Source organism: Cynara cardunculus, assembly GCF_001531365.2.
Source record: "Cynara cardunculus var. scolymus isolate 2C chromosome LG 5, CcrdV1, whole genome shotgun sequence".
NCBI lineage: Eukaryota > Viridiplantae > Streptophyta > Magnoliopsida > Asterales > Asteraceae > Cynara > Cynara cardunculus.
Window position 1 is genome coordinate 6887449 of NC_037532.1, and position 12129 is coordinate 6899577.

The following is a 12129-nucleotide window of genomic DNA, read 5'->3' on the forward strand; positions in this document are numbered from 1 at the left end:
TCATACATACATACAATTAATGTTAAAAATATGGCATTTTTGATTTACGTTAACATAAAAAATATAATTAATTTAAAAAATATGTAAGAGTATAAAATAGATATTGAGAAAGGAAGGGAATTAAATTAAAAACACTAAAATATTTTTGATTTACTTGATTAATTATTTTTTAATTAAAATTCATCCATAATTGTAATCAATCAAAATTAAGTATTTATTTTTTAGATTAAAAAACATGATTTCCGTATTACCTGCAGATGGGTGTGTCTGCTCGTAATACCAACATCATGTTTTATTATTATTTTTAATAATAAAACATTTTTTGGTATTGCCAGCGGATGGGGGTGTCAGTTGGTAATACCAAAAAAAATTCTTTTTTTAATTTTCGATGGATTATCGACGGATACCCAAAACGAAAAACAATATATATATCATCTTCATCTGTCGGTGATTAAATACATAGTTTTCGAAAAATTGATAATAAAAAGGTAATTGACCAATAATAAAAAATTATTTATAAACAAATAAATAATTACAAAAAGGAAAATTCAAATTAATTCCAAATTCTACAAACCAAACATGATTTATAACATAATGGAATTCAAATCCAACCAAACACAAAAGAATTCAAAATCTATTCCAATCAAACTCTAAATCACTAAAAAACAATCCTACAAACCAAATGCCCCTTTGTTATTCGGGCTTCTAAACATTTGGCTATTAGTTAACTATGTTCATGAAACCTCAGCAATTCTCAAATTTTACAATTTAATAAGATGAAATAGCTTGGTTTAAGGGTTTTTTAAACTTGAAATCAGTTATATTTAATTCAATACTAGGTTTTACTGTTTTAATTTTAGAAAACTGGTTCTAATTTTTTACAATGCCAAATTTGAACCTACCGTATTTCACATCAGCCACGAACTAGTTTTAAGGAACTGTCAGTTACAATTTTTAAGTCACCTATCGTATCACAACATTAAACATGTTGGGTTTGATTTTGTTATATACCATTAAACTTTTGGATTCATCCCCCCAAACCCGTCAAAAATTAGATAGGGTGAGGGCTGAGACAGTCGGAGTGTCGGACAAGGGCATAACATGGAGCAGGGGTCAAGGACGAGGGTGCATTTCGCCACCCCATTACTATCCCTTGTTTGGTAAATGATTTGAATACAAAGTTTACAATTTAAAAGAGTTAGGGGTCGTTTATCTATAAACACTTACCCGGTAAGTGTTTATCGTAAAATTCAACAAAATCATTTACTTGTCGGATAAGATTTTAGCCTACCAAAATGACATGACATCGTATGTAACAATTTAACTTATTTGTGCTAACTGTGGTAAGAGTCGTCGCCATCATTTACCGGGTAAGACTCTCAGTCCTTGCCTTTGTTTTTACCGAGTAAGATTCTTGGTCCTTGCTATATTCATCCGGAAAAATACTGTGATTTGATAAACGCTTACCCGAGTAAGTATTTGGTAAACAGCTCCATAGCTTAATTAACAATAAGTCTTAAATGTAAAATGACCAAAAATAATAAAAAGATTATAATTTGACCCGTTTCGTAGACCCATTAATCTCCGGATCTAATTCGGCAACACCACCCGACCCGTCCAACAATTATCAAAATGGGTTATTTGTGGTCGTAAAAATCCACAAACATTACGTATTTGAGGATCGGCTAAGAAACCCTTCGTACCCAGAGAAAAAATGGAGGATTTAAAGAAGCGGAAGCTTGAGGAGACTGCCAATGGTGAAATTACCGCCAATACATCCGAAGAACAGTTGCGGTCTCTCTTAGACCCACTTGCCAAAACCCAGCTCGTCGATCTCTTATCGAAGTTGTATGTTTCTCATTCCAAACCAAACCCCGCCTTTCGACCAACTTTTTTCGTGGGTTTCTTCAATTTCTGATATCTTTAGCTTTTTTCTGTGTGGCTTTTGCTTAACTGCTAAGGATTGTGTCTATTTGTTGTCTGAATCGTTGCATATCCTTAAGCGTATAAGGGTTCAAAAAGTTGGAATTGATTCATGATCCTTTTTGTGTTTATTATTTGGGTTGCATTGATGTTCTATGCATACGTTTTGGTTTGCTTTGAAATGTTCAAAGATGGTAGGATCAAGGATGTAGCCATTTATACATGTTATGAATACATAATGCTCAATCAAAGACAAAAGAATTTTGGGCTTTGTTTAACACGAATTAAGAATGTGAATTTTATCACTAGTAATTTGAATTGCGAAAGAGTGAAGAGATAAGGGAGGAACGATAGAAGCATCATCTAATCGAGAATTGAATGCTATGCATGACAAGAAGCTACAAATTGTAATTTTCCTTGATGCATGAGGTGCCTAGAGAGTATGTTTTACGATCAGTCACTCTTAGGAAGGGGACATAGGACATGTTGAGGGCATTTGCCATTAGAGGAGACCAGGGTTATTGGAGGGGAAATCGTCCAAAATAGCCATTCCGTCATTTTATAGCCACTTCTCATACCCAATTGACCAAAGTAGCCATGATTTCGCAAGCATCACTTTAGCAACTTACAAAATCTACTTTTTATAATTTAACATTCATAAAGCAATCTTTAGCATGCTACTTGCAAAATGCTGACATGGGAAGTAGCACTTTAGCAAGTTGGGTAAGCAGCATTATAACAATTTTAGCAAGTTTAGCATTATAACAATTTTAGAAAGTAACACTTTAGCAAGTTGAACAAGTAGCACTCTAGCAACTTGCGGAATTGCTACCTTTTGGATATCATATTCATAAAAAGTGAATTTTCGCAAGTTGTTGAAGTGCTACTTGCGGAATATTGGCTTATTTGGTCAATTATGTAGAAAAGTGGCTATGAAGTGAATTGAGGGGGGGGGGGGTTTGAAAATGGCTATTATTGGACAATTTGTCGTTATTGAAGTGTAAATTTATGCATCAAGAATTTTAGATCTTAGATGATTGTCAATGATTAGGGGCTATCTAGAATCCTAGATACACTTCCTTCAGATTCCATAATCTCTCTGTTATTTCATATATCGAAATTGTCATCTGAAGTACAAGTGCTTCAGAGTGGCAGGTTGTTAAAGCTGGTAGAGTTTTCTTTCCCACCTTAATATTATGGACATCGTCCCCTAAATCCTGGCCGGGTACCTAGAGAACCAAAATTCTCATCTCTGTGTGTAATCAATTTGAGAAATTTTATTAGAGTTGTGGTGGCATGGAATGAGTTGTCATATGAGTTGGATCTTCACATTAGGTTGAAGTTCCGTTGTTGGAACATTTCCGCTGATTCAATTAGTTGTATTTACATATTGAGGAAGAAAAGATCTGGAGGTAGAAAATCTAAGTGTTGACTCCAAGCTTGATATTTGGTTACTATCTAATATCGGTCAGAAATAACATCATAACAATTAACCAATGGGTGTGATTGTTCCAGTTAATCTTGAGACCAAGTAATGGGGTAGAGGGAGGTCGTTCTTTTATGGATGATGTGAGACTCATTTATGGTCATTGTTTCTTAACCCAATGGCTACGACTTTGGGATGTGAATCCCCAAAATACTAGTAAATTCTTTTGATTTAGGACGGAATTAAGGCATAAAAATTAGAATAAAAACTAAATATTTAACATGTTTTCCAAGATCTTCACCCCAAAACCCTAGGATCTTTCAAGATTCACATCCAAGATAATAAGCTTCACAAAAAGGGCCGATTCACTTCGTAAAAGAATGCTTTTTTAAAGTAAATTCTTAAACTACCCGGTACCCATTATCTTTTTCTTGCCTATAAACAAGCCCAATGCAACTCTAAGCTCCCGAAGTTACACAATACAGAGACCAATAAAATGGGGAGAATCTATGAGGAAGATACACCAAAACTAGATGTGTGTCACTTGTTTTCCCACTAACCGTGGGTGTCTGGGCCAGCTTGCGCGCACCTTGACTAAACCCATGGGGTCTTGAAGACGACAGTTTGGAAAATCCCCAGTGGTCCTAAGGGGACTTGAACTAGCGACCTATGGAGAGGACCCCCAAGGCCTAATCTTTATTTTCCAGTTGAGCTAACCCTTAAGGTTGATATGTATCACTTTGTGTTCACGTTTGTTTATGTTCTAAAGTTTTTAGGTCTTTTATTTTACATCCCGTTCATGTATATCTTGTTCACACCAAAAAGGATTTGTGCTTATATAACGGGAGCCATATGATGTTCCCTCTTAACTGATTATATGGGTGTGTGAAATGATGATGAGATGTGTGCTTGTTTGCATGTTTGAAATGAAGAGGATGCCAATACCCTTCTATTGCTGAGGAAATTAAAAGTGTTGCAAGTGCTGATCCTGCCAACCGAAAGCTTTTTGTTCGTGGCTTGGCTTGGAATACTACCACCGAAACCTTGTGTGCTGTGAGTGCATTGCTGATGCTTGTTGTGCTTGTGTTGTATGTGTATTGGTCCACTCGAGATGAGTATATGTATTGCATATAAGTTTTGATGAAATTATTTAAGGTTTATTAGCATATACCTACCTCTTGCAATGGCTTCAAAGACCGTTGATTAACACATGATTACATCCAGGCCTTTGTTGAGCATGGTGAAATCGAGGAGGGTGCTGTTATAATCGATAAAGCAAGTGGAAAATCACGTGGGTATGGTTTTATTACTTATAAAGATATTGATTCAACCCGGAGAGCGTTAGAAGCACCAAGTAAACTGATTGATGTAAGTATTATTTGTTCCTTTTTGTTGGGGGATACAAACCGATTACTCTTGGGGCGTCCGCCTTTTTTATATTAATATAAGCTTAAAATTGGATAGTCATTCCTCTCTAAGGGTGTGTTTGGTAGACTGTACAGGATGAGACTGGATAGAACAAAAACCTATTGTCCTACGTTTGGCACGACAGGGACAGGATGAGACTGATTTGGGACAAAAAAAATAGGTGGAACAAATATCAGAAAGATGAGACAAAGATCGGTAAATTACTGAACTATTCATGTCAAATTAAAACCCTAAAACCTTCCGCAATTCTTTCACCTGCCTATCTCGCTCTCGACTATCTGGTCCCGTAAGCATACCAAATACACCCTAACTAAACACAACTTTTCGTTTCTTGGCAAAATTTCAAAATTTTCTCAAGAGTGATTGTTACGAAATAGTTGTCCATTCTCTATTAATTCTACTCTTTTGGCTCTGAATGTGAAATTTGTATTTAGTAAAAGTATGCTTATCATTTTTTCTTCTACAATCTTGACACCGATTTTTTTGGGTATTTGTAATGCTTTTTGATATAAATTATTCATTTTCCATGAAAACCAAATATAATTGATATCAAATTTAAAATTAAACGTAGTTTGATTAATTTTCAAAGCGGGGAAGTATAGATTTACCATTGGTTGTGGTCGACATGAAATAACCGCTCTACCCTATTGGGGTAGAGGTCAAGTCTACCTACATCCCCCATCCCACCCTGGCACCGACCTTACTTTCAAGTGGGATTTACTGGGTCGGCTTGCTTTGGTTTGGTTTGGTTTGATTTGATTGTGGTCGACATGATTCCCTCTATGTTAAACCATTTATTTGTGGGAAATATGTTTGTATTCAGTCTTCTTAGTCTTGAAGGTCGACAATATAATATCGTTGCAGACTTTTCTTTTCGTTCGGTTGCTCAAATATGTTTGTATTTCAGGGCCGAATGGCTGTTTGCACTCTAGCTTGTGAAGGCGTTAGTAACGTGAGTAGCACCGATCAAGCACAAAGGAAGCTCTATATTGGTGGTTTGTCCCCTGAAATAACAAGTGAGATGCTTCTTGTTTTCTTTAAAAAACATGGTGAGATAGAAGAAGGTTCGGTCGCGTATGACAAGGAGTCGAACAAATCACGGTACATACTTTTTACATCTATCTATTAGAATGGTGATGCTTATAATAACATGGAGCTTTTGTACCCAAAATAAACGCCGCAATGAAAATGGTGCAGAGTTTTGGAAATGTATAATCGTTACAGTTTTTAATCAACTAAATGACAATCTTACCCTTAACAATAGGGAGTAATGAATTTTGCCATCTCATGATTAAGGGTAGAATTGATAAGAAAAAGGCACATAGTTTTAAAATTATGTAATTATTACCGTTTTTGATTAACTAAATGACAATTTTCCCCTTAATAATAGAGTGAGTAGTGAATTTTGCCATCTCGGGATTAAGGGTAGAATCAATGAAAAACGCACACATTTTTAGAAGTATGTAATTGTTACCTTATTCTAATTAAGTAAATGACGATTTTACCCTTAAAATAGGGGGAGCAATGAATTTCTCCAAGGGTAGAATTGGAAAGTAGGCACTTGCTTTTAAAAGTGGACACTTATTTTGCTGGTGCTCCTGAAAAAGTGAATTCTTTTGCTTCATTTCAAAATCTTTGAAGTCTTTATTCGTTTGCATGCTTTGTCTCAAGTGGTTTTGGGTTCATTACCTACAAGAGTGTAGAGGCTGCAAAGAAGGCTATTGATGATCCACAAAAGATGTTGGGGGTAAGAGTTAATTCATACAAAATTTCAACATTAGTAGGATAAAATTGAAATTCCTAAATTACCCTTTCGATGCAGGGTCGAAGCATCACGGTGAAACTTGCAGATAACCAGAAGAACAAAGTGGTGCAGGCGACACAAGTGGCGTTACCAGGAGGAATGGTTCCTGTACACATTGGTGGATACCCTGCACAGGCCGCAAAGCCACACCCGTATACTTATCCTGGCGGCATTGCATACCCCAACCAACCAACTGCCGCCAGTGCTGCCGCCCCTCCGCCATACTCGATCCAACCCCAGATTTCGTACACTCAATACACACCAAGAAAAGAAATTATGGCTGCACCACCTACAGGATTAGCTACTTATCCTTATTACTTCACCAAATAACCAGCAGCAGGGTGAAGGCTGGTTGGGTCTGTATCGGTCTGTATCTTTGAAGGTGCTCGGTGGGAATGTAAGGAAAAAAAGCAAGCAACTTGAGAAACTTCAGTGTTGTAAGTCTATCCATATTGGGTAGGAGTAGGTTGTAGAATTTATGCAATTTGGTTATTAATCTATGGCTTGAGATTATATATCAAGGCTCGAAATCCGACTTTATGAAACATGCCAAAAAAAAAAAAATAATAAATAAATAAATAAATAAAAAATCTGTTGGTACCGACCGGTAAGGCAGTAACCCCATCTTTCTGGAGATCAATGGTTCAAGAGTCATCAAGTTACGAGAAGATTTTTATTTTGAGATATGGGGCACTACCATTTCTCCCGAGTTGTTAATGTGTATATACATGATGTCAAAAATAAAAACCGTCATGAATTACAACAAAACTTATTTTACCGATGTTTTAAGCATTTTTAATCGAAGAAATTGCAAAAGTAATTTAAATATGAATATGTGATTCAATGTTAGGGGTTGTTTGTTTACCTTTTAATAGTTTTATTAAGAGACAACATCTGAATCATTATAAGGTGAATCTTGTTTGGCAAAAAAAAAGTCTGTCTCTTAATGGTTCTAAAGCCTTCAGAATGATTTTGTATCCTAAGTCTCCTTTAATCATTAAGCGCCATGATTTCATTGTAAACAATTACCAAACAATTATATTTCATTTTGCACTGTATCATGAAAGACTATTAATCATTTTGACCACTTAATCATTCTGCAACAAACTATTCAGCAATTGTCAAATAACCTCTTACTGATAATTTATATGGATTTATATTTAGTATTCACATATAAACTTCTCTTTCCTACATTTTTGCCATATTTGGTATTGTTATTTATTTTTAGAAGGATTTGATTTCCAATCACTTTTTAACATATTTGGTGCATCATTTTGCAATTTAAAAATAAAAAAAAAACCGAAATTTTCATTTTCTCCCCATAAGTTTGATAGGTGAACATATACAATCCCTCCAAAACCCTGTAAAGATACCAAAACCCTATCATCCGAGCTCCTCAAATGGCCGATACCTAAAATTTGGCCAAAAAGAATCTAAATTGGAGCTCCAAATCCTTCTCCTCTCTCTGCCCATTTCAGATTAAGGTTAGATATCAACTACGAATCTTTCTGTTTACAGTTATATCTTCGAAAGATAGTATTTTTATAGATTTTAGAACTTAGATTTTACCCAAATCCCTAAACTGTTCATCATGAACCATCTGTCAAAGCTTCGAACTTGTTCTATTCTCAAATGGGATTTCGTGAATTTGGCTGAATTCAATCTTACCCCATCAAAAACCACCATTGGAGGTGCTTGTCTCAACCACATTACCCAAAACCCTAGGTTCTATCGTAGAAAAGCATCTGTTCAATCAATCAATGGTCAGAAATCAAATGTTTTGCCCAACGAAGACGATGGTTCTTCCATAGCACTTCGAGAAGCACAAGATGCTTTGATCGAATACCTCCATTCCACAAGAAGTTTGCAGTATTTGGATGCTGAAAATATCGGTCGAAATTCGCCTAAATTTCTTGAAAATTTGCTGAAAGGCGTAGAAAATGAGAAGGATGCTAAACAGTCGATAAGAAGGTTGCTTCGATACCATCCGATAAACGAATTTGAGCCTTTCTTTGAGAGCATGGGTTTGAAGCTATGTGAGTATTCTTCGATTTTGCCACGAAATATTATGTATTTATCAGATGATCAACTGTTGTTAGCGAATTATCATGTGTTATGTGAGTATGGAATAGCTCCAAATAAGATGGGAAAGATTTTCTTGGAAGCTCGGGAAGTTTTTCGATACGATCATGGTCGTTTGCTATCGCAGCTTGATTCTCTTCAAGAAATGGGGTTTTCTCAATCTGGTGTTGCTAAGATCGTGGCTTCAAGCCCGAATCTTTTAGTAAATCGGGATTTCTCCAAGGTTTTAGATCAGTTAACAGATGTCGGGATTGTAGAAAGTTGGTTCGATGTGCATATTTCGGAGGAAAATTCGTACGATTGGAGCAAGATTCTTGAAACTTTATCTTTACTCAAGAAATTCGGTATTAGAAATCAAGATTTAGGAGAATTATTGCGCAAGAATGCGGCAGTTCTAATGGAAGATTCAGGAGCTAGAACCATTTCATTGATTGTGTTCTTGATAAAGTTTGGAGCTTCCGTTGATGACATACTATCAATGTTTAAGCAGTTCCCAGAATTCGGGATCCAAAGATTTATGTCAAATTTGAAGAATGGCTATCACTTTCTTCTTGCAATCGAGATGGATATCAACGACATTTCAAATATCATTCGTACCCACCCGACTGTTCTTGGTTCTTGCATCCTAAAAACTGTCAAAACTCTGCTAAACGGATTAAATTCTGGGAAAAAGCGGCTTTGTGATATCATAAAAGAAAACCCGCTAGAAATGAAGAACTGGGTTCTAGGAACGAAAGTGAAAGCCTTACCGAACTCAAAGAAAGATTTTCCCCAGAAAAAGATTCGATTTTTGTTAGATTTAGGATTCACCGAAAACTCTAGCGAAATGAGCAAGGCTCTGAAGTCATTCCGAGGCCATGGAGGGGAGCTTCAAGAACGGTTTGATTGTTTGGTGAACGCTGGATTAAGGCGCGAAGATGTTGCAGTAATGGTTAAATCAGCTCCTCAAGTTATAAATCAAACCAAAGAGGTACTAGAAACGAAGATAGATTTTCTTGTTAATGATTTACGTTATCCTGTTGCTTCGTTAGTTGCATATCCAGCGTTTTTATCGTGCTCTTTTCAGAAGATTAAGCTTCGGTTTGCAATGTGTAATTGGCTCGTAGATTGTGGGAAAATGAAAGGTAAGTTGGCGTTGAGCACGGTTCTTGCTAGCTCCGATAGGAATTTTTTACGAGATAAAGTAGATCGTCATCCTGAACGAATGGAGGTTTGGAATAAATTCAAGAACCAATTTTATCCCGAATGAACAACTTCTATAGATTGGAAATATGGCAACCATTTAAACAAGAGTTTTCCGTTCTATCCATATTAGCTTCGAGTTGTCGGTTGTTGCAGAGACGTAAACCAAACGAAACCGATGTGTCCTGAAAGCGTGCATGACGGTGGGATGTATGCACACCTGACTTTTCTATCGAAAGTGACAATAGCAGTAGAGAAAAGCTGTAAAAGAACCAAAAAGAGGGTGTTCTTTGACTTTCAAAAGTCAAACATACACTTTCCAAGATCAAGATTTTTGATGAAACTCCAAATTTTGATGTGGGTTATAAGTTTTCTTGAAAAAGTCGATTTGCAGAACAGCTGTGTTCATAGCACTTCCTCTTACACCAGTTCCATTTGACCGACTTCTCTATTGGATATACTTTGATTTATTTGTTAGATGTTGAAAATCGAAACTCAAAAGTTAGATTATGCATCTTTTTTCAAATTAGGGGGTGTTTGATATTGTTTATAAAAACAACTTATTGACTTACTTCGATGTGACACCGGTAATAAGCACTTATGAGTGTTTGGATAAACAACTTATACCGGTACCAAACTGGTAATAAGGAGTTTTTTTTGAAGAAGTTAAACTCTTCTAACTTATAATAAATTGATAAGTGCTTTTGTAGAAAAATATAAGTTGTTTCAAATAAGCAAGTCCCAAACACCCCCTTAATCAGTGTTCTAAAAGACGCTTCATGATAATTACTGTGTGTAACATCACGCTTGAGCAAACCCCAAATTTCCAATTCCTATAAGATCTCCAATAAAATATAATTTATTGATTATTGGGACCAAAATTGATCCTAAATTATTCTAAAAGTTTTGTCAAAACCATCTGAACCAAGGATGGAAAATCTGAAAATGCTGCTAAAAAGACTAAGTCTAGAGGAAGACCAGAGACAATGGTTGGACCAGAGGCAATAGTCCAGAGGCTGCTGAAATGGCTAAGTCTGGAAGAAGACCAGAGGCCATGAAGGACCAGAGGTGAGACTATGAAGGACCAGAGCAATGGTTGGACCAGAGGCAATGGTCCAGAGGCTGCTGAAATAGCTAAGTCTGGAAGAAGACCAGAGGCCATGAAGGACAAGAGGTGAGACTATGAAGGACCAGAGGCAATGGTCCAGAGGCCAACACTTTGAAACACACAAATCTGGGCATAACATTAATTAACCTCAAAATATGAGATATTAATTTCTAGAAAAACATCGAAATATCCGTTCTATTTTAGTGATAAAACCAYCCAAAACACAATTCCAAATCGGATATAACGGATTTTTACTTACAACCCGAATTAAGTAGCCAAAAGAATACGGGACAAGACTATATATATATAAGTTACTATTTACCCAAAAGTAAGATCGATATCTTCAAGTTCCCCGATAAATCTTCAAGTCAGACAACGGGTTCTTTCTATTTATCCGTCTTCTTTCCTGAGAAAGGTCGTCACTTAAATGGTAAGCCAACGCTTAGTGAGTTAAATAGTTAAGTATTACATATCAATATCACACATGTTTATAAACATATATAATAAACTCTTATCAATAAAAGAGTTCAAGACATCATCTAGATATAAACCGAGACTTACAAGAAACCGAGTGAACCATTACGTACCGGATGCCAAGATCATAGGATTCCATATTCAAATCACCATATTATACCATACCGTTGTTGCTCAATACAACAAGGAGACAGGATCAACGACCAAATATATTCAACAACGTTAGAATACCAATAAATATCAAGAACCAAGAGATCGAATCAGTATACATAACGAAGACAGTGCAACACCCCGTCCTTCACCTCCCGGGCTCATGCCAAAGTCCGAGTCAGAATCATACATTACGGGAAACCTCGCACTGCCCGCCTTCCTCTACCGGGTATGTGCCAAGGTTCCCTACTCATTGCTCTTCCTCCTTTCTGAGCAATGAGTATTCACAACCGCAGAAAGTCTCACCCGTCCAACCTGGGATCTTGACTCCGCCATAAACTTCTGGTGTACCACACGAAGTAGTACCCGTACTATGGCATACAAAACAACGAGTCCGGATTCAGAAAGCAAACCGATGTACCGAGATAGTAATAAGGAATCGACTTAAGAGACGAAATCAAAGACAGATCAAGATCGTGTGACTCCATTCAAGACCAAAAACATTCATATGAAAATATATATATGTTCAAATCAATATGTAACAATTAACTA

General features: G+C 36.3%; 2 protein-coding genes across 2 annotated transcripts; both read left to right on the forward strand.

The window, feature by feature from the left end:
• Positions 1-1662: 1662 nt before the first annotated feature.
• LOC112512700 (UBP1-associated protein 2C-like) lies at positions 1663-7098 on the forward strand. Its single transcript, XM_025118800.1, has 6 exons — positions 1663-1848; positions 4282-4402; positions 4574-4717; positions 5685-5878; positions 6449-6524; positions 6600-7098. Exons 1-6 carry the CDS (start codon positions 1715-1717, stop codon positions 6909-6911), a joined length of 981 nt encoding a protein of 326 aa, XP_024974568.1. The 5' UTR covers positions 1663-1714; the 3' UTR covers positions 6912-7098.
• A 976-nt stretch (positions 7099-8074) lies between these two features.
• On the forward strand, positions 8075-10163 carry LOC112513691 (transcription termination factor MTEF18, mitochondrial-like). The gene has a single exon (XM_025120031.1). The coding sequence runs from the start codon at positions 8173-8175 to the stop codon at positions 9910-9912; it is 1740 nt and encodes a 579-aa protein (XP_024975799.1). The 5' UTR covers positions 8075-8172; the 3' UTR covers positions 9913-10163.
• Positions 10164-12129: the final 1966 nt, after the last annotated feature.

Bases quoted from the DNA above. Each gene is read 5' to 3' on its own strand.
- LOC112513691 (XM_025120031.1), top strand. From the start codon at position 8,173: ATGAACCATCTGTCAAAGCTTCGAACTTGTTCTATTCTCAAATGGGAT.
- LOC112512700 (XM_025118800.1), top strand. From the start codon at position 1,715: ATGGAGGATTTAAAGAAGCGGAAGCTTGAGGAGACTGCCAATGGTGAA. The intron at 5,879-6,448 runs GTACATACTTTT...CTTTGTCTCAAG, and splicing joins AAGGAGTCGAACAAATCACG to TGGTTTTGGGTTCATTACCT. The intron at 6,525-6,599 runs GTAAGAGTTAAT...CTTTCGATGCAG, and splicing joins ATCCACAAAAGATGTTGGGG to GGTCGAAGCATCACGGTGAA.